Source organism: Thermobia domestica, chromosome 16 (assembly GCF_964235325.1).
Source record: "Thermobia domestica chromosome 16, izTheDome1.hap1.1, whole genome shotgun sequence".
Lineage (NCBI taxonomy): Eukaryota > Metazoa > Arthropoda > Insecta > Zygentoma > Lepismatidae > Thermobia > Thermobia domestica.
In genome coordinates, this window is record NC_137469.1 from 16937481 (window position 1) to 16962896 (window position 25416).

At 34.0% G+C, this 25416-nt stretch overlaps 1 protein-coding gene across 1 annotated transcript; it reads right to left on the minus strand.

The window, feature by feature from the left end:
- Window positions 1-279: 279 nt before the first annotated feature.
- On the minus strand, window positions 280-14022 carry LOC145672421 (very long chain fatty acid elongase AAEL008004-like). Its single transcript, XM_081741573.1, has 6 exons — window positions 14005-14022; window positions 10254-10334; window positions 9367-9423; window positions 7984-8089; window positions 5424-5560; window positions 280-645 (listed from the first exon to the last, which is right to left on the minus strand). Exons 1-6 carry the CDS (start codon window positions 14020-14022, stop codon window positions 481-483), a joined length of 564 nt encoding a protein of 187 aa, XP_081597699.1. The 3' UTR covers window positions 280-480.
- Window positions 14023-25416: the final 11394 nt, after the last annotated feature.

The following is a 25416-nucleotide window of genomic DNA, read 5'->3' on the forward strand; positions in this document are numbered from 1 at the left end:
ACAGTAGTCTACAAACGACGTGCTGCCCCATCTGATATGGACAAAATTGGAAGTTTGAATTCTCCCCACTACAAGAAATTTAGTTATCCCTATTATTAACATGCTAAAAGGCCTTAAAATAAAAATTCAAATTCACAAATTCCCTGTTATTAACGGTTACAATTTTTAAAACTTGCACCAGAATTATTAGTTTGTACATCTTTATTTTCGCGTATGATGAAGGACTCTTTACTAACATTTATTACTCTAAGAAATTAATTTAGAGTTTTCACTGGGTTTTTCTCCTTTTGTACAGTGTTTTTGACTTAATTCAATATTTATTTGTACTTTGATCTATTTTGAAATTTCACCAAAATTTGTCTGTATAAAATAGGCCAAGTTTGTTTCGGGAACGGCCTGAGCTCCCTGAGCTCATAGCTGGTCGCGCCACTGCTTAACAGTTAATTGCTTTGATAATAAATAGGCTATTACTAATTACTATTAGGACTTCTTGTCATGTCTAATATAATTCTTTACATAAAAATTAATGAAAAGTATTATTAACATTATTCCAGAGTTGAAAACAAGAATTGCTAGGGCTTTTGGATATCCACAATCATAAATGAACATATTTAACGCGTGGATAAAACCGATGAAAAATTGTACCTGAAAGAGAAAAGAAAAAAAATATAGTTCTGTTTTTAGCTAGTCTGGGAATCTTTGTCCCCTCTCCCTCCAAACTATGTTTACTTATAACAGTTTGAGTACTATATACAGGGCCGAGTTAAGGGAGGGGCTTAGGGGAGCTATAGTTCCGGGCCTCCAGGTGGAAAGGGGCCACAACTCTCATCAAAATCTCAATTAGCTATCTAAAAAAAAAAAAAAGTCATGAAGATACAATCATCATCATAAAATAAAATATGACCAAAAAATGAAATATATTCCCTACTGTAAGGTTCCTACTGTACTTTCGAAATGTATTAAGTGAAGTCAGCAAAAAGCCACATATTTTTTCTAGCTCCGAGCCTCCAGACGGGCTAACCCAGCCCTGACTATTATCAAATTTGTAATGGAATCATTTGGTCTCCATTATAGTATAAGATTATGTCTCTTTTTATGCGCCCTTATTGTTTGTATTTACGAATAGCAAAAGTTTATAAATACAGTGTTATATATGTGTTCATTGAATAATACATGTAGTATCTAACAACCGACCGGAAGAGATATACAAGGACCATTCAATAAATAAACGGAAAAGTTGTATAAAAAGTACAAAATTCCGACAAACTTTGTGTTTCTTTGTTATTTTTTTGGTGGTATCCTAGAACTATTATTAGATGGGTCTGGCATGCCTGCCTCGCAAACGGGACGCTGGGAATCAGTGAAACAAGATGGCGGCATCTTTACAGGTTTGCACCAACGTGGAGGAGCAGTTTGTCATTAGATTTCTATTAGTGGAAGAGTTCAAACCAATAGAAATTCACCGTCAGATGGCGGTGAAATATGGTGAAAGTTGTCTGAATCGAACATAAATGTACGAGTGGGCAGATAAGTTCAAATGTAGTGTAACAAGTGTTCAAGATTCGTCACGACCAGGACGCTCTGTCTGTGCAGTTACGGAAAATAACGTTGCGAGTTGATGATTGAATATAGGAAAACAGGCGTATTATGGTGAGTGATATTGTAGCAAAGATGAACATTAGTGTCGGTTCAGCCCACCATATTGTTCATGACGTACTGATGTTCAAGATTGGTTTCAATCCTTTAGCTAACAGAAATCTAATGACATTCCGCTGCTCCACGTTGATGCAAACCTGTAAGGGTGCCGCCATCTTGTTTCACTGATTCCTAGGATTCTGTTCGCGAGGCAAGCCTGCCAGGCCCATCTGATAATAGTTCTAGCACACCACCAAAAATAACAGGGAAGCAGAAACTTTGTCGAAGTTTTGTATTTTTTATACAACTTTTCCAATTACTTATTGAATGGATCTGGGATCTTAATGTACAGTCACAAACATTAATAAATGGAGGCTGAAACCATTATTTCTTATGGCTACAACTTCCATTTATTAATGTTCGTGACTGTACATTAGGAATACATGTACGTTAGGAATTTGTATTATGACATATTTTAGAAATATGTTTGTAATGTTTCACAGTCTATCTTAACAACACCAAGAGTATGCTTCTGAAATACATTTATCATATTAGCTACACTGCTAACATTAAGAGAATAAATTTGTAGTTTTTTGTTTGTTTGTTTGTTTTTATCAACAATGACACAATAAGGCTAACGGGAGGGATAATGGCTTTGACACAGTGCAGTCATATTTCTCTTTACTTAGAAATGAAGAAATATATTCTGTTTCTCATTTAATATCTGTTTCTCTTTCTCTCTCTCTCTCTCTTTTGTATTGTTTTTCGTTGTTATCTGAGTTTATTCTTTGAAAATTAGAAGAACAGGATCCATAACTTGAATATCATTAGTAGTTTAGCAATTTAACACTTCTCTCCAATAACGAGGATCTACAGTTTTAAACGCAACCGGAACAAGTATTCTTACTGAGAATAGAATACAAGTGCCTCTTATTAAGCAGAGAGCGCTTGGCATTTAGCTTAGCAAAATCTCTTATATTGTAGAAAGAATTGAATTTTTTTCTGGCAATGTGATTTTAGTAAGTGTTCTAGGGCTATCAGCCAGGTGAAGATCAACATCCGATGTTTCGAAAGCACACATAGGGATTGTGATAAAGAGACCGGAGATATGAATGGGGGCTTGTGATTGGCTGAGGAAAATGCTGGCTCCTGATTGGCTGTGGTTGTGGCTATGAAAAATGGCTTTGTTGAACACTTTTTTCCCCTTAAATAATGCTTGGACCAGGGGCGTAAATAAGGGCCCCGCAGACCCCGCATTGCGGAGGACCCAAGCCATCAGAGGGCCCCAAATCGTGAAGTGGGACGTAGAGAAGGGGCCCCTCTGCAGGGCGACCCCCAAGCCTTTGGTTACGCCACTGCCTGGACGTATCATAGAACAACCATGCAAAGAACATAACAGCTACATAAGACTTTAGCAACCCAAAAAGTCAGAAATAGTAGAGCATAGGTTAAAACTGGGACACAGAGTCAATATTATAAATGCCACCATAATAGCCAAGTGCAGCAATATTTGAGAGAGAATAATAAAGGAAGCTATAGCCATCTCATCAGGAGCGTCATTTCAGATTTTGCTTTGTGTGTGTGTGGGGGGGGGGGGAAAGACCCCTTGATATAAGTAAAATTTCGCGTTTGTCACTGACTTACTACTATTCTGATAAAATCTATATAAATCGCAAACTCGGAAGGGAGGGTGAGATTGCCCCTCCCTGCCCCCCTAAATGACGCTCTTGCATCTCATGTGAAAGGAACAGTCTCAATACAGACAATGAGTCAACTCAACCCTATTTGGTCGGTCCATTTTTCGTAGCCGTAACAACAACCAATCAGAAGCCAGCATTTCCCTCAGCCACTCACAAGCTCTCACTCATAACTCCGTCCCTAAGTAGTCACCATATATAGAGTCCGCCAGAAAAATGTATACACTCTTTGTCATGCTGTATCAGGATATTGCCATTGACAATTGTTCTGAAATTTAAGTATGTTGTAGTATGGTTTTTCGTCCAATAGATGTCGCCATTGTCAATTGTTTTCAGTTATAATTATGTCGTAGTACGGTTTTCCACTCAACAGATGTCGGTACTGTCAGCGCGGTTAGTGAGATAAGAAAATAGTAGGAGCACGCTTGACGTTCGAGCAGTGTAAGTGTTTTATCAGGTTTGGGAATGCCATTGAAGTGCAGCGTCAGTGAAGAGAGGGATTTGGTACTGAACCACTAACGCAACTAACAATCAAACTCATTGTTGACAAGTTAGAGGCGCATGGATATGTGTATATGCCCACATATCTCCGATCTCTTCATCACAAGCAATGAAGATGAATGCAAGGTCTGCATTCAAGACATCGGATGTCAATAACTTCACCTGGCTGATAGACCGAGGACACTCTTATATTGTGTTATACGGATTGCTATCTATATTGTACGGATCCCCACATCACGACAGAAGCACATGACAACACAACACGTACTATTGATTGTAAACAATGTAGCAGAAAAGAAGCCGACACGAAAGACACCGAGGAACGCCGAAAGAAGACGAACTTCACGGAAGGACCCGAAGAGGACAGATAAAAGCTCGACCACCGAGGGACCCGGCATCAGTCGACCAACTGATCAAGTAACCAACACCTGCCCTGAGGTCGCATTGGACTATGGGTACACCTATCCTTACCCGAGGTCGCATTGGACTAGGGATCCTTCTACAACCAAGCCTCGCGAAGCTGCCTTAGGCTGAGAGGGGCTATCCTTCAAGACTCACCAGAGCCAGCAGGTGCCTTGGAGACTGCCTTGAGGGAAGGGGCACCGTGCAAAACACCTATTTCCTCTCATCTGGTCAATAACAAAATATACACTATTTTTACTCGTTGTAATCAAAGACATTTGTAATTAACAAATTTTATAATAAATTGGTGAAGGGGAAAAGACTAGCCTGGAACGATATTTAGCTTCTACCTATAAAATCATTACATGATGGAGGCGCCGGGCGCCGGGTAAGGATAGATGTACCCCTAGTCCAATGCGACCTCAGGGCAGGTTTTGTTTAGTTGATCAGTTGGTCGATTAATGCCGGGTCGAAAATCATTACAATATATAATTACAACTTATTGAGATCTATTAACATAACATTCATATCGGTATGTTTATGTCAGATATTTGCATTGTAACTATCAGGTATCTGTATTAATAATGCGGATCTCGTTCCCAATTTTGCTCTCCCCGCTGGTGTAATAGCTATGGCAAATGTGTTAGGTCTTGGGTTCGATTACCAGTGGGGGGAAATTTAAACGTGTCACAGTGATTAGGAATCACTTTAAACTGTAGGTCCATGTCTCATACAGCCTTGGTGCTAAAAAAAAAGTAAAGCTAAACTCCATCCAACCAATCATCTCTAATTTTGAGAAAGACAGTAATAGAAACGTAATATTTCTCCTGTTGAAGGTTAAAAAGTATCTGCCTTCAATACTAATACAATGCTTAAAAAGTAAAGCTAAACTCCATCCAACCAATCATCTCTAATTTTGAGAAAGACAGTAATAGAAACGTAATATTTCTCCTGTTGAAGGTTAAAAAGTATCTGCCTTCAATACTAATACAATGCTTACTAATATAAACAAATTACTAACGCCGAGTCTTTGATATGGGAGATACAGACTCCATCCCCTGTCAGAGTTTTTTGTTTCTGATTCTTCATTCAAACCGCAGATCTATAACTCACATAACCTGAGACTGGAAAGATACGTTAAACTCCTGAGAAACAAGTTACTTTCTATACCTAAACTATCGTACTTACGAACTGCATATGAGTAAGAGATTTCTTCCATTTTAGGTTGTTTTTGAAATCTGGTATTATTGATGTCATCAGGTAATAAAAATACACGAGCACGTGAATGAAGGAATTAATTAGTCCAATTAGCCACACGTGACCACCTAAATAAAGACGAAAAGTAAAGAAAACTACTTCCAACATTTATTTTTTTTTTCTTTTGTATGAACTTACAGACATGAGGAATGTTACAGACAGGAGGAGTCTAACATGCATCATTTATACAAAGGAAAAAAGTAATAAAAAATTACATGAGTAAAATAAAATAAAATTACCTTGTCATGAGATTTATGCGTGCAGTTTTACTATACGGATCCATAGTATAAGTAGTAGTAGTAATAGGAATGAGTTAGAAATCCCGCAGGAGTTTGTTGGGTTCTGCTCTCGACATAAAATGGGCAAATTAAAGATTTCCAAAACTATTTTCGTACATTTTACAATCTGTGGATCCGTATAGTAAAAATGTACCAATTTATGTACTCCTCAATTGTATAACAAGAATCTTCAAATAGAAATAATTGTAACTTTTGTCTAATCCTTTTCTATACATTAAAATATTTCACATATAGATACATTATGTCCATAATTTAAAAAAAAAAATTAAAAAATCAACTAAAAGACGGAAATAACCCAACTTCGAACCAAATAAACCTAACTGTCCGTCATTATGATCTATACGCCCCTATTCCTAATATTTTATTTGACAATAGTAATGAAAAATTTATTGCTATTGCGAAAAACATTTTCCATCAGGATACAATATCACCTAACTCTCTTTAGTTCAGAAAAATGAGCCCTTAACATCAGAATTAATAATTTTGTCATGCCTTATCTTGTTTTAAGTTTTTAGTTTATTACACAGATTACTCATAACTTTCAGTCATATTGCTTTAAAAAAAACCTTTGGAAAAATAGAACTCGATATTTTCCGGTATATTCTTGTCTATAACGCTGAAATGAACAATAGAGTGCTCAATTTAAAATCCATTTTCCTGTATTCGAGTTATGGACTCATGATGTAAACTTTCCTAAAGGACAGATTTACTTCGTAGGTAATTTTTATCAGAGTTCTCATAATAATTTATTGGCCTTTACCATTCATTTTCTTTAACCCAGAAAGCTTTATTGCACTACTGTAATAGTAAATTCATTTCATTTGCGGTGGAAACATAAGGTTCTTTTAACAGTGTGATAATAATATTCATACTTTTTAAAATGTAATGTAGTAATTTTACTGTAAAAATTGATGAAAAGAAGTTCGTTTGTAAGTTACTAATAGAACGGAAAGAATACATTGTAGATTTCTGAATATGAAAATTACCAACCTTCTTAATATTTCTTTGTAGACAATGTCTTTTCAAGGTCAATATTTCGGATATGTTAATTTAGTATTCATCACCAGGATAAAATACAGTCTTAAGACATAATACACAAAAGTCTCTATACCGGTATGTTTGGTTTCAGCAACATAGAGGAAATTATTGAAAGTACAAGGCAAATTGTGTCAATATGTAGTTGAAATTATTGATACCCAATAATATGGAGGCATCTATTATTATAAGGCCTAAAATTATATGTTTATATAGAGATGATAAAGTAGATTTATTCCAAACAAATTTCTGATTCCTGTTTAAGTTCTTTTGTTAAAGGTATTTAAAAACACTAGTGTATAGTAAAACACATCCGTATAGTAAAACTGCACGATTAATTATTGCTACATTAATTTTTTGTGATTGATAACACATTGAAATATTAGAAAGACCTAAAAGTACACTAGTAACAGATAAAAAGTGTAAAAAATTGTCCAGCAGTATTAAATGTCATAAGTGCCCAACATTTTAACTCCAATCATTATTTCATATATTTCTTGTCTTCTTGACGATATGGGCAATACTACCTACGGTCGCCGATAACTAGCTTTATCGACCATATCACTGAAAATGGTTTTATGCAAAAATTATTTTTACATGTTAAATTCATTTCACAATTAGCAGTTTATAGTGAAAACAAAATGGCGCGGTAAAGGCCGAAATCACCTGTTTTTTACATTAAGGTTTCCATCAGTGAATAATTGTTAAAATACTAATATTTTGACACTGGATACTGGACCTGAAACTATATACAAAATAAAGCCACTTCAAAAATAAGTTTGTCAAAAATGTAAAGTGTTTCCAAATAAAAGTTGATTTTAAAAACTAAATTGATTACGAATTTGTTATCACAGCGCCATCTTGTCGTAATTCCTAATTTCATGTCTCGTTCGAAAGATAAAGTATTTTCATTTATTTAAAAGTTATATTTAAGCGCTTTCACAAAGTTTCATTTCTTATAGTTTTGAAATGAGCTATAAAATCTGTTTCTTTTGACTAAGAGTAGATCAACAGACCTAGAACAACAAGTTATTTGTGATTTACAGAACTAAAATAGAAAATGAAGATACACGAGCATTTTTCTTAATTAGATAACGATAAATTTTCTTTCAGATTTGTATAATATTTCAAGTTTCAGTGAATACTTTTAGTAGTACCTGGATAGTATCTTGTTACTCCCCATGCCACAAGAACCATTCCTGCATGGTGGTAAACATGTAGAAAGGTTACCTGATTTTGTTTCTTACGCAATACAAAAATAATCTGAAATTAGAAAAAATAAAGACTAATAACAATACAATTATATTCCAGAAAAGAAGCACATTAATGTTAGTAACTTTTATTCTAACTCTTTCATTACTGGTTTTATTAAATAATTTAATACAAAACCAAATTAAGGTTGTAAATAGCGGTTCTCAGGATACCAACCAGTTGATGTCCGTATACATTCTTCAACGCTTCGAGACTAAACATTGTTTCCATCGGCATTACTAGCATAGAGAGTCAGACAAAGAAACTGTATCCCAGAATACGACGTGGGATAGACATTGCATTAATTGGTTCATTGTTCTAATCAGTTGTCGACCCGGAGACTGGCTCTGATTGGCCGATAGCTGCAGTTGCTTTCTAATGGGGAAATTCATGTGGGATTAAGTTGACAGCCAATGTCTGTGTTGAGTTTAGTTTCTTCTTGTGTGGTTTCAGTAAAGGATATGGCATGTTTTTCTTTTATGCTGGGCTATGTCAGTCACAACATGTCCACTAGGATTTGCCGTGTATGAAGTTTGCCAAGTTTGATTGTAGAATTATCCAAACTAGCCAATAGCTAAACTACACTTTTACTGGCTAAACGCCATGTGGAAATGGCTAGATTTGCCCATAAAATAGCTATATTGGCAAAACTAATTGAGTTCAATGCTCATAACTCTCAAATGACAAAATATGTAAAATTCCAATTATATAAGTAGATTCAGGGGAACTTCCTAGTGTTACTTGATATCCAACATCACCCTCTTTCTATTTTAGAAAGTTGATCTTGATCCAAGATGTTGGCGGATTTTAAGATTGCGCCCATGAATCGCAAGTAATTTCAAATATAAAACCCCTTTCCCAGTGTACAATAGTGAACTCGAAGTGGCCATCATTACCGCTGTTTCAGCCTTTGCTTCTAGTCTAGTGACTATCGTGTGTGCCTTTGGTGCACATGGTCCCGGCTTCGATTCCCGAGGAGAGAGCACAAATAATTAACATCATAATCATTTATTTTCATTATCCTACTCTTTTAGCCTAGATGACATAACTGTGAAAGATATATTTAAAAAAAAAAATCATTTCAGCTCTTTCATATCACAGAAAGAATATTCTGAGACTTTTCACACATTCTGTAGGATTAAATCAACAAAAATTATTTATTAAGGCATAGATACATTATTTACAGAGATATGAATGATTGCATTTTGTACGAAGCAGTGTTAAAACAAAATTTTGAAATTGTATTCAGTTAATGATTCCATGATTTCTAAACAATATAAATTACTTACCGTGTCTGTAAGTTCCGATATTTTTAACATGAAATACAACCAACAAGCTCTAGCCACCTGAAAATAACAAGACTTACTCTTTGTAACTAGAATTATTATACAGCGTTAAATATACCTTTTTAATGGTCCAATTTTTTTTTCAATTACTTCCAAGTACGCAGACTATTACAGTAAAAATGTAAATATTATTTAATCTAACTTACTTAAGTATAAAGGTAACTTGATTTTATTTGGGCAGATGATTCAGATTTATTGATAGTAGAAATTTCACTTAAGGAAAGAACATATTTTTGAACGTGAATGTGCACTCATGTCCAAAATGATTGTCGCATATCTATAACTGTCTTCTTGTAAGAATATAATTTGATAATGATGTTGCAGGGCACACATCGGACATTATCAATCAGACCCCTCGATCTTTTTCAGACCTCCCATAAACACTTATTAGTGAAATTGAAGAAAAACACGGGAAAATCTCAGCCAGGATGCCCAACTGCCAGATTCGAACCCATTTGCTATGTTAGGACGCCAATTATTCACTACATAATTTGACGATATCTTTACTGATATGGTCGACGACAGACGTGATCTTACCAAGATTAAAGTGACATTCATTGAAAGTAGAAAGACTGGTTGACATGAGGCATCATGGTGAAAATAAGGAAACAAAAGATCTAAGATTTTGATATAAAAGAGAAATGTTTGGGGGAGGGGGAAGAAGAGAAATGGTTGAAGTTTCGAAAGAAGTTTCTTTATATACCTTGGTCAGTTTGTCTTGTCTCTTAGTGACTAAAGTGTTTTTAGAAGAATACTGCTCTACAATGTAACTAAAACAAAATTAAAAAAAAAAAAAAAAAAAAATAGATATTACCTTTAAATTTACTTACACGCATGGGAATAGGATCTCGAGAGAAATTAATTTTTTCACATATTAAAGCTGGTTCTGCTATCCGGACTAAGTCAACAGCCTGCAACAGGAAAGAACATTGAGGTGTTTATACAAGATTATATGAATACGTACATATATATATATATATATATATATATATATATATATATATATATAGACACATACTTATATATACGTAGATATAGATATAGATATAGATAGATATATACAGGGTGTTTCAAAACAACACCGACAACGTTTGGGAGGTGATTCCTGACACCAAGATAAGACAAAAAGTATAGACCAACCTGGGTGCACAAATGCTTCCTTTCGGAGTTATAGGCTGCCGAAAACATGAAATAATTAACTTCAAAGGTTCATAACTCCAAAACTATTGGACCTACCGCGGTCGAGTCAAGACTTCACTTACGAACTAATATATGCCCTATCCAAAAAATCCTAAGGTATTCATACAACCATTTTTATAGAGGGAGTTTGGTACGGGAATATAATTTGAAGTACTCACCAACTACCTCTATAAAAATTGTTGCGTAAGTACCTTAGGATTCTAGAACATGAGTATTTGGATAGGGCACATATTTTTCCTAAGTGAAGTCTTGACTCGACTGCGGTAGGTCCCATAATTTAGGAGCTACAAACCTATAAAGTTCATTTTTTCATGTTTTCGGCTGCCTATAACTCCGAAAGAAAGCATTTGTGCACCGCGGTTGATCTATACTTTTCGTCTTATTTTGGTGTCAGGAATCACCTCCCAAACGTTGTCGGTGTTGTTTTGAAACACATTGTATAGTTATATATAAATTAAAGTGACTATGTTTGTGATTTCATACCTCCTGAACCACCCGACCAATTTCGATCAAATTTTCAACATAGATGAGGTTCGGGCCTGGAATGACTTTAATCATTTCAGTTTGTCAGTACAAATTAATGGAGGAGGAGATATTTAAATATGATCGAAAAAGACCGATATTAGTGTCGAATCCATAATTTTCGGGATCGCTGAAAGGAATAGTGACACATCCGATGCCTTTAAATGCAAATTCGCTTATGTCCAAAATGAAATGTATTCTTCCCGTGAGAATAACGGGTATTCTGCTAGTATACTTCTAATTTTATAAGATATTAAGGTCGAAAAGTACCTTATTCTCGCGTGTATATAAGACAACAGTACCTTATTCTTGGGTGTATATAAACCACTTTTCCCAAACATCAAAACTAAGTTTGTGACATATATAGATTAATAAGAGCTTGCCCATGGTTAAATGGTTAGCATATCGATCTATGTCTTTTACGAGAGAGCTCCAAGTTTGTTTACTAGTGAGAGCTCATGTGGCTCAAATCGCACGTTAAGCTGTAGGTCCACATTTTATATAGCCTCGGTGCTGAAAGGGATGTTAAACTAACCATCCAATCAACTAACGCGATCAATAAGAAATACGTAAGTTCGGTAGTACAGCAGCACTTACTTGGTACATGTGAACTTAGATCATGAATAGTGGTTGCTCTTGGGTTATTAATACAGTCTGTGATTCAATTAAATAAGTACGGTTGTTGATTCCTTTAAGGAAGGATGCTAAGTAAATCGAATTCTTTAAGGAGGAAGGCAACACTCGTTTTGAACTGCAACTTATAGGATTTGCTTTTAAAAAAATGGCAACAGTGGTGCGGCTGATAAGAGCGAAAATGTTCTGAAATTGTAATTGAAATCAAATAAAAATGCGGCTTATACAAGCAAACATTTTCTGAAATAGTCGACATTATATAAATTTTCAGCTTATACATTTGAAGATTTTGTAAAATTAAATTCAAAATTAAATTAATGTCCGGCTTATAGATGCGAACATTTCCAGAAATTGTAGCCAAAATCAAATCGAAGGTGCAGTTTATACACGCTAGAATACGGTAATACCCAATCAATCTCATCTCCATAACACTGATTTCAAATGTTTCGTCATATTAGAGAACGTTATCATCGACATTGGAAGGATGTGAATAAAACAGAGAAGTCGTTTGTGACGTCATAAGCTGTTTCTATTTAAATCAGACGAACATGTATAAGAAGTACACAAGAGACATGGCTTTTATGAAGGGAATTGGGACAAGCAAACCAAGAGCATGGGGGAGTATGTTTCCATGATTACTCTCACACTGCCAGTATCCTTCTACTTCATTACCCTGCCTCATCCTCTTCTCCTCCTTCACTCTATGTTCTCTGATACGGACTGATGTCCACACTGCCACATACAATTTAGAAAATCTGTAATGCGGTGCTGATGCACAATAGCGGCGCATTACAATTCTAACCAAAATGGAAGAATTTAAAAGTATTTATATATTTAATTATCATCAGTTTCGTCATTCAAACCATTTAACAAACGGTTCTATAATTGGTATAGCATGTTGACTTCATGTTAATATTACTATACGATTATATTTTTATGTACTTCTATATGATGATGATGATGATGATGATGATTATTATTATTATTATTATTATTATTATTATTATTATTATTATTATTATTATTATTATTATTATTATTTATTCCAACAATACAGTAAAACCTGTCTATGTTGGCTACCATCGCTTTCATTGAAAAGTAGTCAACTTAGACAGATGAACAACTTACAGAAAAGAAGTATGATTGGTATACTTTTAGAATAGGGTTTCTAGTACAGTAGTACTTGATTGTAAAAAAATTAATAAGCATTGGCCCGACAGCTATTTTTAAATAATGTATATAGAGTAATCATAACATATACAGTACTAGAAGAAATACTACATATGCACATTCTAATTTAATAGTTAACTACCTCTTGTTAAGGAGCTACAAGTGTTTCCCTCAGAGCAAAAGACGTTTTGAGAAAATTTTAAGAAAATTCATATCTCAAAACCTCCGCTACCTTTCGACAAGCCATCAGGTGCAATAGTTGGCAATTGAAATGGTTATCTTTAAGCTAAAGAATTTTCGGGAATTACAAACGCTCTCCACTGATGAAAGGAGCAGATATAGCTATTGATTTTACCAAAATAGACAGGGTAAACAAATACGTATAACCATTTCCTGAATTCCTGTGCTTTTTCTTATTTACATATTTTTTTCACCAGCTCTTTATCAGGATAGTGTTCTGGCTATTGATCTCCAAGAACAAATCATAGGAGTCCATGCTTCTTTGTCTCCAGTCACAAATACAGAACATCTGTCTCTCATCTGGGAATATGAAAGAGTTAAGAAAAATAACAAAACGCTATTTTTTTCGTGGCCAAGTTATGCAGGTAAATTTATCATTATCATCATAGCGTAAACATTACTTCAATGCAGCCAACTTCCAAGATAGACAGGTAGCCAACTTATAGAGTAATAAGTAACGAATGTCTTATGGGAAATGCAGGTTCAAGACGAATCAGGCCAAAATGAGCAGGAGGCCAGCTTAGAGAGGTGGCCAAGTTGATGGGTTTCACTGTACTAGGAACAATGACTAATGAATTAAGCCAAGCATGCTTTATTGACACTTTGTTAGCAAGACTCCCCAAGTGTTGAGATAAGCCTAGAATGAATGAAGATTCCAAAAGTCCAGTCGATTTAAAAGACTTGAGGGTTGCTTTCTTCTTATTGATGTCCTTGGGTCCTTGACCTAATCACGATTTTGCAATTAATGTTATATTCCATTGCCGAGATGACGTAATTGCTCAAGTAGGACGCAAACGCGTTCGCAGATGAACTTACCTGGTCTATTTCTACCATGGTTTATACTTACTAACGAACTACACATTTTCAACATGATTATATGCGAAACATGTTATAACTCTAACACCTTAGAACCTTACCTCATAAAAGAATGAAAAATTCGATAATATTTGTAGACAATTATATATTTTGATGAATTTGTTAAGTTGAAATGGTTGTCTATTGGTCATAATCCTGGGTCCTAGCCACATCACAAAGAAAATATAAAATGAAGCAATGATCCAAGCAAGATACGGAGGATCTACTAGGAACCATGGCTTTGTTCTTGGATCTACAAAAAGAAATGAAATGGAAATAAGTTTATTTTTGTTTAAGACGCTAAGTAACATTAAAATTTACAAAATTATTGTTTTAAAAAAATCAAAATTTTGAGAAAGTAAAAATTGAGACAGTAGCCTACAGCAAGATATAATGAACTAGGTAACCAAAGAATTTTGAAAAAGGGAGAATACGAGATTTATTAGATTCAATTTTGGTTGAATTGGGGTTTAGCATTTCTTTCAGTGCTGAGGCTATAAGAGAAGTTGGTCTACAGTTTAAAATGTGATTCGAACTATCGTAATGGTTCGAATTACAAGAATCTCCAACCGCGGATAGTACACGGTACTCCTTGCAGCTAGTGATGCCAATCTGAAACGCTGTAAAATCCCATTTCGAGAGGTAAAAAAATCCCATTTTCCATCTTAATTTCCCATGTTGTACTACTACTACTACTACTACTACTACTACTACTACTACTACTACTACTACTACTACTACTACTACTAATAATAATAATAATAATAATAATAATAATAATAATAATAATAATAATAATAATAATAATAATAAATATGAAAATGAAACTTTGTATATCGTGTGTTACTTTTTTTTTCAATTTCTGGGTGAATTACACTAGTCAACAAATTTTAACTTTATTGCTATAACATGAGAGAAAACGCCTGATCTTGAAGGAACTGTGTGCTCTGAATTCGAATATGAATTCAGATTTCCTCCATCGCATATAGTTTTCCCGAGACAGAGGGATTTTGGGGAAATTTTCTCAAAATATCCCATTTTCCGTATTTTATAATCCTATCTCTTGTCCCTTCACGAGTAATAACAAGAATTAAATAAAAAAAAACTTGATTCATACGCAATAAACCCTTCAAGTTTCAGAACAATCGCGTTATTATTTTTTAGAGAAATAAAGATCTCTTGATTTGGTGGAAAAGATGAATTATGTTATTACCATAAGCACAGATATAAAATAAAATACAATACAACTTACATGTATCACAATTTACAATAAACAATAATACAAATATACAAAAATGTCATGAAAATGCCATTAAAACTAACATAATGTATGAAACTTCAATTGCATTACACAAATGTACACTATTTCCTTCTTTTGTAATAAGTATTGCATTCTCTAATAAGATCCCAACAGTAATCCTCCATCATTGAAGGATCCCATCGTCCCTGGTACCTTTTCTCCATCCTACGACGAAAATGCAATGCTTCTTACAAAAGCAGGAAGTAGTGTACATTTGTGTGAATGCAATAATACTTCATACAAAAGAATTAAGAATTAAGTAGTGTACATTTGTGTAACTCAATGGAAGTTTCATACATTCTGGTAGTTTTAATGGTTTTTTTCATGACATTTTTGTATATTTGTATTATTGTTTAATGTAAATTGTGATACATTTTAATTGTATTGTTTTCTATTTTATGTCTGTGCTTGTGCTAATGAAGCAAATAGTTTTTTCCACCAAATCAAGAGATCTGAAATCATAAACATATAAATATCTTTATTTCTCTAGAAATAATAACGCGATTGTTCTAAAATTTGGAGGGTTTATTGAGTATCAATCAATGTTTCTTTGGTTTAATTCTTGTATTAATATTCGTAATGGGATCAAGAGCTAGAATTATGAAATACGTGAAAAGGTGAAATTTTTAAGGAATTTCCCAAAAATCCGTCTGTCGCGGAAAAACTATACGTGATGGAGAAAAACGGAATGCATATTCAATTTCAGCGCACACAGTTCCTTAAAGATCGGGTGTTTTCTCTTATGTTACAAAAACCTTTTTTAACTAGTGTTCGATGGAGAGAAAATCGAAGACGTTAAGACGTTCCCCTATTTAGGAAGTCTAATATCCTCGGACGGAAGAAGTGAAAAAGATGTAAGTTTCAGAATAGCACAGGCTAAACAAGCATTCAATAGGAAGAGAGGACTACTAACATCAAGAAATGTGTCGCTGGACGTTCGTAAACGATTTATTAAGACATTGGTATGGAGCGTGGCGCTTTACGGATCAGAGACGTGGACATTGAGAAAAGCTGAAATATCCAAGCTGGAAGCATTTGAAAAGTGGTGTTGGCGCAGAGTGCTGCGCATATCGTGGACCGAAGGGAAAAGGAATGAAGTACTAAAGGAAGCTAATGAAGGACGACAGATCATGGAGATAATAGGAAAAAGAAGAAACAGCATGCTTGGCTATCTTATTCAGCACTCCGATTGGATCACTGTGGTGATAGAGGGAAAGGCAGAAGGAAAACCAGGAAGAGGAAGACCAAGTATAGAATATCTAGATGCAGTTACGAAGAAGAGACCTTATGAAAGTACAAAACAGCTCTCCCAAGCGAGAGAAAAGTTTTAAAATTTCCATGTTGCCCACCAACCTATGGTTCAGGTAAACAAGAAGAAGAACTAGTATTGTTAATAAATTTCCATCTTCCACATTTTTAAAAATAGTTTGTGAATCGCTATTTTCCTTAATCGAGAACAAGTATATTTTGTTATGTTGTCAGAAGAAATACAGTCCATACTTTTGTACTACCATCTTATATTGAGCAGGGTTTTCCGCCAGGATTTCAAAATCAGGGGGGTGTTCAAAAATTTAAGGGGGCTGTAAGCGCTTGACTTTTAGAAAACTTCTTATTTTTACGTTTCTCGTATTATCCTAAAATTCTGCAATAACACAAAAGATTACACCTTTCTACTGCAATCCTAATTTCAACAAAGTAGATAATGTTGAATTGACCTTCTTTTCGTTTTTTTACTTATTTATTTATTTTTTGTGTTATTGTTTTGCTTGAATACCCATTATAATCAAGGTAATTTGTAGTATTAACGAATTAATTCACTTGACTAATGTTGAACTAAAATCCGTTGTAGTTTTCTTGATTAATGTATGCATGGACAAATAAATATCGGATGTTCTAAATTTATCACTTCTCTTGTCGTTCTTAGATTTCTATTTGCTCTGCCAAAAAGGATTTTTTTTTTTTCACGACTGAGATCAGTCCGTGGTTAGGTTAGGTTAGATGAACTCGATCTGATATCTAAAGTGCTAAAATAACAACATAATATACTGGAATATTTATTGCTAATTGCAGATATTGTACCTTTATCTCAATATTGTAAGTAATTTAATTCGTTTAAATTTATAGCCTATGTAATTTTGTACTTTTCACCAATGTGACTCATATATTCACGAATGTGTTAATAGTCTTGATGACTACTGTATGCATATTTTGACAAATTCTCCTCTGAACCGTCACTAGGCTTCTTCACATTTTTACACATTGTAACACCACTTTATAACCTATATATGCCTTATCCGGGTTCGTTTAACAGTCAAGTTAAATGCTTCTTGTGTTTCTAATGAAAACAAAAGTATTGGAAATATATTTACAAGCATACTTGTGAACCGCGGCGCAGTCTTACAAAAATTGAAGATCACTGTTTCAAGTTCTTTAAAGTTCTTTGAAACGCAAATTCATTTTATTTGGATTCACTTATTTCACAACTGAACCGATGCCACTCGTTTAAGACTTCTCAACCATTCCTCGTATGCACAACTTATAAAATTTTCAAAATCAGCCTCAACACTTTTATTTTCACTTCAAACATCAGCTAAACAAGGTTCTTCCAAGGACACCTTCATCAAATTATTAACTTGTTCTGGAGTGAGCCGGCACCGTTCTGAAGCTAAAATTCTATTCATTGTTGAAGATGATCTGTCCAGTGAAGAGGTACCGATTGAAAGAAGCACACGTTCTGTTGCCAGAGCTGACAAATTAGGAAATATAGTGCATTAATATTCTTCATAGGAAAGTTTCAGTTAAAAGTCCTTGAAGAAAATTCTTCTTTCAATCGTTTGAGGGTTCTAGATTCAAATAGGACTTCTTCGTACAAAACATAAAATAATTGTGAAAAATTCCCTATTCAGGTTCGGATCACGGCAGAAGTTTGGAGGGGTGTTATTGGAAGTTTAGGTGGGTGACACACTTCCCATTGGAACACCGTGTGCATGGGTTTTCTCGGGGTTCTCCCGTTTCCTCCCACTTTCTTCATTCCACCATTTCATTCATCACTCATTATCACCGTCTCCTTTAGCCTAACCGGCATAACCGTGGGACGTAAAACTTAAAGATTTCATTTCCTTTCATTTCACACTTCCCATTTGGGGGGGGGGGGGGATCTGGAGGAATCCCTGTATATTGAGGCAAATAATACTAGAAAAGTTTTGTTTTTCACACATTTCATATGGAACGTTTAGAAATTGATTTTCTCGTTTGATATTTTTATTTTCTTTCTTTCATTTGTTCATTGTTTGGTTTTCTTCTTTCTTCAAATACCAGGGCACAAATTTCATTTCTTGGTACTTGATTTTTTAGGAATCACATATGATTCAGTCACTCCTCACTACCATGGACTTTGCCGATAACAAAGAAAACACTTCAGACCTAAAATGACAACATTGATATGTTATTCATGTCTCATTTAGTCTACTTACCGCTCGTTGAGAATTTTGTTGGCGTGGTTTATACATATAGGGAAAACTCTCATATGCTTCCGATTTCGACGAAAATTCCCTTTATCCCATTCCAAATAATTAATGTCAAAAAATCCCACAAAATGGGTTGGTATCATTACTTGCAGCAAAGGTCGAAAATATACTTCTTAAAATCTACATACCGCACCAGAGCCAAAGTATATATTGCATGTGTTAAAAAGTATTGACCATCTACCTCTCTCCCTATGGCCATTATATACTGTCCATTCATTGCACCCTAGTATTATCCTGTGATGGCCGGATTCATTTGAGTTTCCATGTATTACGTAATCATTGCATGCAATCTGCCCCAATAACATTCTTGTGGTCCAGATTCATCTAGTTTTAAATGTAATATATCTCTATATTATCTTCTGCTGTAATCTTATCTTTTGATGGTTTGGACATGTAAGATGAAGACGTTTGGAGTACGTAGTTCACCGAGTGAATGCTATAAAACTGAATGCAAAACGAGTGCGACCCTACCAAAGAACAAGTAGATTGATTGTGTGAAGGAAGATATGGATGTGCCTCAGTGGATATGACACAAGATAGGGAAAAGCGACCCCAGTTAACTGGAAAAGAAAAATTAAGTTTCTGGAGAAAAGGGAAGTTATTTTATTGGTATTTTACTGGCAATTGAACTATATATACTTTTAACATGAATAATATAAACATATTTTACTGGTAATTTTTCTATCTTAGCAACGGTAACATAGCCAGACATAACCTTTAAACTAAGAATCTATGGTTTTTCTCCTTTTTGTGAAGACATGGAAGACCTGGGTTTGATTCCCGGCGGGAGCTCATATGATTCGAATCCCACGTTAAACTGTAGGTGCACGTCTCATATAGCCTAGCTGCTGAATGGGACTCTAAACTCAAATTAGCTAATTAGATCTTTTCTTCAACATCTTTCGCTAGATATTTCATCAGATACTGACACTGCAGTCCTTGTCAAAACCCAGGAATCTGTTGCATTTCACCTATTTTATTCCTTATTTTTAAAAGATATCTTATCGAGGAAATGTTATGCTTTAATAATGAATGTACTTCTTTGTTTAAACCTTGTAGTTATAGTGCTTCCTTTTATTTTATTTTATTTATTTATTTATTTATTTATTTTTTTTTTTTTTTTGGTATCATTGAGATTACTTCTCCCAGAGCGAGATTTTTTTATGTACAATTTGTTATGAATCACACAGTACATTATTTTCCTTTTCTTCTTTATGTTGTGTTAAAGATGATAACATTCATTGACAAACAAAGTATTGTCAGCGCTCTAGCAAAAGTCACTAGCTCCAGAAAAGTACGGATGGAGTTATGCAGTTCTCCCAGTACGAGGACGATACGCAAGGCGAAATACTTAATGTTTTGGTATTGTCAGGCTACATGTAGCAGGCGACATTGTGATACTAAGGATTGTGATAGCATCACAGTGTCATGTGCTACATCTAGCCTGACACTATTAAAACGTCATGTGTTTCACCTTGTGTATCGTTCTCATACTGGAAGAAGTGCCTACCATTTTTTCTTTCTTTCTATTTTTTTAAAAATAGTTTCTACCAGAACGATGACAGTATTTACTAATTTATTGTTATAACGTTTTAACACGAAAGGAATCTCATTCCTTCATTCCCGGAACAATCAACTTAGGATCCCAGATTATGGATATCGTTCCCTTAAACCAAATAGGTTTTTTTCATAAATTCCGCATATTTTTATAGTATTTATTTATTTATTTATTTATTCATTCATTATTTTTAAAATCGAAGATGTCTGAAAATTTCTTTGGATTTTGAAAAACTTAATATCTGTAAATTAGATAAATCATGCTTTTACTGAAGAACAGGACTGGTTGCATACATCACAGAATTATACCAATCTTGAAAATGGAAGAGTTATCTTTCTCGCTTAAGCAACTAACATTGATGATTGTATGTTTAGCTTCTGACGAAGATACGAGTTTCAATACTGGAAAAATAAAACATGCTTGTTAGTTTAAAACATTTCAAAACCTTTAAAATTCGATTGAACTCTTAAATTGCACTTCATTATTTTCAATTTATACTTAATATAGTGGTATCTATATATCTATATATCTATATATCTATATATCTATATATCTATATATCTATATATTTATATCTCTATATCTAAATCTATATCTATATAAATGCATATCTATATCTATATCTATATCTATATCTATATCTATATCTATATCTATATCTATATCTATATCTATCTATCTATATATATCTATATATATCTATATCTATCTATCTATCTATCTATCTATCTATCTTTAGCTGCTAGGGGTCTAAAAAGGACGAAACAATAGATATATTCTAAATTTTCTAACTTTGATTTATTTGCTCCTCTCTATACTATGTTGACTAAATCTTGATCTGAAGAAATGCGTGAAGCAATAAAACTATGGATATGCTATTGCCATCAACACGTTCTGTTCTAATGTAGTTTTCGAAATGTCATGATATTTTTCCTAAAATATCACTATTTTCGCAGAAACAACTTTTGATGTCACCGTTTTACAAAGAAATAAGTATAAAAAGCTTTATCGACCCTATTATCTATTCACAAATAAATATTTTGTTGTTTTTTAAGAAACAAAATGTATTTTGTTCATTACATACCACCAAGGCATCTTTCTGTGAGGCGAAAAAGTCGAAGGACAAAAAAGTTTATATTTTACAATAAATTTTGTTGAGAGTGGTAAAGGACTGTGAGAAACATCGTTATAGAAAGTTTCGTTAATTAATTTTAATAAATAACATATTTATACATATCTATAATATTGAGGGGTTTAAACGGGACGAAATGTTTCCAATAATTTGGATCTTTTTTAAATAACAACGATATTTTACATCTTATTGCAATGAATCTGACATAATTCAATCTAAGTAGCATAAGAAACGTTTTCCCGAGATGTGTCAGTAATTAGATAGAAATAACGTTGATTGATATGACGATATTTTTTATGGTCAAGGGGTTTTTTCGGGACGATTTTTGGTTATTTCCAGGTATCCAACTCTCAACAGAATGTGTAAGAAAATGTCGGCAACTGTGAGCGTATTCTTTAAAACGTCTCTTCTCAAGCATTTCTCATTTCATAAACTATGCTGTTTAAACAGTTCACAGAAATTAGGATGGAAAATTGACAAAAACAGTGTCTACCAACATTTCAGATAGAACATCATGTCCATACACAATTGCTTCGGAGAAAGTCGCACCACCCTTCGCTCATAACAAACGCTATTGAGAAGGGGGAAGTATGTAGAGGAGGAGCCCTCCCCACGTGCGTCACGCAGCAGCTCAATAGTTGATTGACACCTGAAGTTTCTTTATAGCTGTTTTCTTCCGCTGGTTATAAAGCAGTAAAGCGAACAAGAAAGACTGGTTACAGATTTCAATAACAATTGTATAGGCTGTGCTCTACACAAACATATTTAAAGCTGAGAAAATATGTAGAAGCCCTAGACTAAAAGACACACACCATTTGAAATTATAACTACAATACATGTATATAGAATAAGAAATACATGTTACTCAATGATAATTAAATAATCCAATGTAACACCACTCTACAATATATCCCGTATTTTCAGGAACACCATCAATAAGACCATTATATTAGTTTTATTTATGGTTTAGTGTCTCACTGGTAATTACGCTGAAAGGTGAGGTTCCGACTTCATCTGATCGCATGCAGTTTTTTATATGGTTTCTTGCCTTTCACTCCTTACATTGTGTCGTTTATTTTTATTATTAATTATTAATTATTAATTATTAATTATTATTATTATTATTATTATTATTATTATTATTATTATTATTATTATTATTATTATTATTATTACTACATTATTAGAGAGTTGAGTTGATTTTGAGTTTAACGTCCGTTTCAGCAGCTAAGCTGTATGAGAAGTGGACGTACTGATTAACGTGGAATCCGAAACACATGAGCTCCTACTGGGAATCGAACCCAGGTACCCCACGCCATAAACGCGTACGCTAATCGCTTAGGTATGGAGATACTACTACTACTACTACTACTACTAATAATAATAATAATAATAATAATAATAATAATAATAATAATAAAGTTTAAATTAAAAGACAAATTCTGACCAAAGCAAATATTAACTAATAAATAATAGTATTACAATTTCGGCAAATTAATTTGCCGAAACTGTAACGCTATTATTTATTAGTATATATATGCTTTGGTCAGAATTTGTCTTTTAATTTATACAGGAAGTTCCAAAGCTAGAATGAGTGGTATTCAAATAATATAGTTAATAACATCAAGAAATTTTGAAAACAATAATTTTGGGAGAAAATAGTTTTTGTGGTGGTAAATTAAAGAAATGAAATTAACACTAAAAGCATTTGCGAGATTAAATGTTTCTATAAACTAAACTACTTCCCTGATATTCGAGAAAACCGCACTCAATGTTTTTAATTTCTTCATTTTACTTTCTCAAAAATAGTTTCTTCTTTTTAATGCATTTTATAAAAACTTTGCTTTGTTATAATTTCAGCATCATCTTTACCAAAGGATTTACCAATGAATAAATTAGAAATTTATTTATGACCTCTTTCTAGTACCGAAGTTATACGTTGCTTGAAAGCAGTAATGGTTTTAGATTTTCCCTCAGGGGTGAGGATTTCAATACACTAGGCGTCAAAAGTAATATTGTTGAAATGGTGGGAAATTCACATTTACCATGTCCAGGAGGAATTCAATAGCTCCAAGGGGCTCCCTGTCACTGTCTGAAATAATCACTGCTTGAAAATGAAATCTCTGAGTTTAGTGCCACACAATTATGCTCCAAGGCTGAAGGAGATGGTAGCGAATGAAACAAACAAATGATGGTAAAATCTTGGCGATATAAAAAGAGGGAGGTAATGGAAGGTATTCTAGAAAACCAGTGCACATAGTTTTCATCCTCAATCAAACCGGCTTGGAGAGAACCAGGACCGAAGCTGGGGCCACATATCCTAAGAAGTAGGTAGGTGCTCTATCACTGAGCCACCGAGGTTTCCGTATAAGTGAATCCTACCTTAAGATCGAATCAGATATATGTTAATGAGTTCAAATTTTAAGACTGATCAAGAATCGAACTCGGAGCCTCTTACATCACGCTCGCTAACCACCAGAACAGAGCGGAGACTGTAGGGGGTGAAATACAGGGACCTGATCCCTATTAATTGTAACTTTCCGAAGATAGCTCCCCACTCATCACAAATATATATTCCAAATATTATACTTTATTCCTTTTAAGACATTTTTAGTACTCAAAGAGCATTCCCTAAAAATCTCGAAATCTAATTTTGTAAAACAAACACAGGGGCGGATCCAGGATGGCGATCGGGGGCGATCGCAACTCCAAGAATAGGATTTTAAAAAAATAAAACCCATTACAAAGTTGTAGCTCTTGATTTTTTTTTAAAACTTTGTATTATAATTGTAGAATAAAACCTAAAATAAGTAAGTCTTCAATTGCAGAACTTAAATGAATCAATACATCTCAATAAATTACGTGCATTGGAATTCTTGCTCAGAAAATGCCCACTTTTGAAAATGTAGGTGGCCGCTTCTCCTCTTTCTTTTCAAGATGCAATATTTTGAGCTATCCGTTCCTTCTCAAAACTGATTTCTGCTTCTTGTTAACAATTGGTAAACAGTAAGCTATAAACCCATTTATCCGCAAGTGTTTGCCAATATTCCTGTTTTAGAAGGTCCATTTTGTCAGTACAGAAAGTCAATAAACGTAATGGTTCTGGCATTTTACATGCAAGTGCAATTGAAAATACAAAGAAGGAAGTAATATAACTAGCGTATGAATAGAAATTAAAGTTCATGATTCAAGAAGAATTCGTATTCTTATTATTATTCTTACTCTACTGCTACTACTGTTATTTATTATTATTATTATTATTATTATTATTATTATTATTATTATTATTATTATTATTATTATTATTATTATTATTATTATTATTATTATTATTATTTGTAATCCATCAGTATCAACGTTTAAACAAGTCAACATGCACGGCAGTGCATGGCAGCCAAGTTCCGCGAAGAAAATGAAAACTGGCCTGCACTGCCGTAAGCATATTATACACAAACAAGAGTTTTGAGTAAAATCGCCGATTTCGAGGCTCTGTAAAACCGATTCTAGTAAGAGGATAAAACATGAAATTTAGAATTTAAGGAGATATCCGAGAGATGTGCTCATATACCAAATCTCACATTCCTACCTTCAACCATATTCGAGTACTGGACCCCTAAAATATGCAGTTTTCAGGTTCGCTGACTCACTGACTCACTCATCAAATTGATTAGGTACTTCCCAATGAGACAGAGACGTGAAACTTACCACAAAGGTACCTTATAATGACCTGAGTATAGAAAAAGTCCGAAATCTGATGAATGTGCTATGGGAAATTTTTCATGGGCAAAAAACTGTCCTTAGCTAAGCAAGAAATCGTTTCACTCACTCACTCATCAAATTGATAAGGTACTCCCCA

Bases quoted from the DNA above. Each gene is read 5' to 3' on its own strand.
- LOC145672421 (XM_081741573.1), bottom strand. The intron at 9,424-10,253 runs GTAAGTAAATTT...TGTTATTTTCAG, and splicing joins GAGATCCTATTCCCATGCGT to GTGGCTAGAGCTTGTTGGTT. The intron at 646-5,423 runs GTAAGTACGATA...TTTCTCTTTCAG, and splicing joins CTCTTACTCATATGCAGTTC to GTACAATTTTTCATCGGTTT.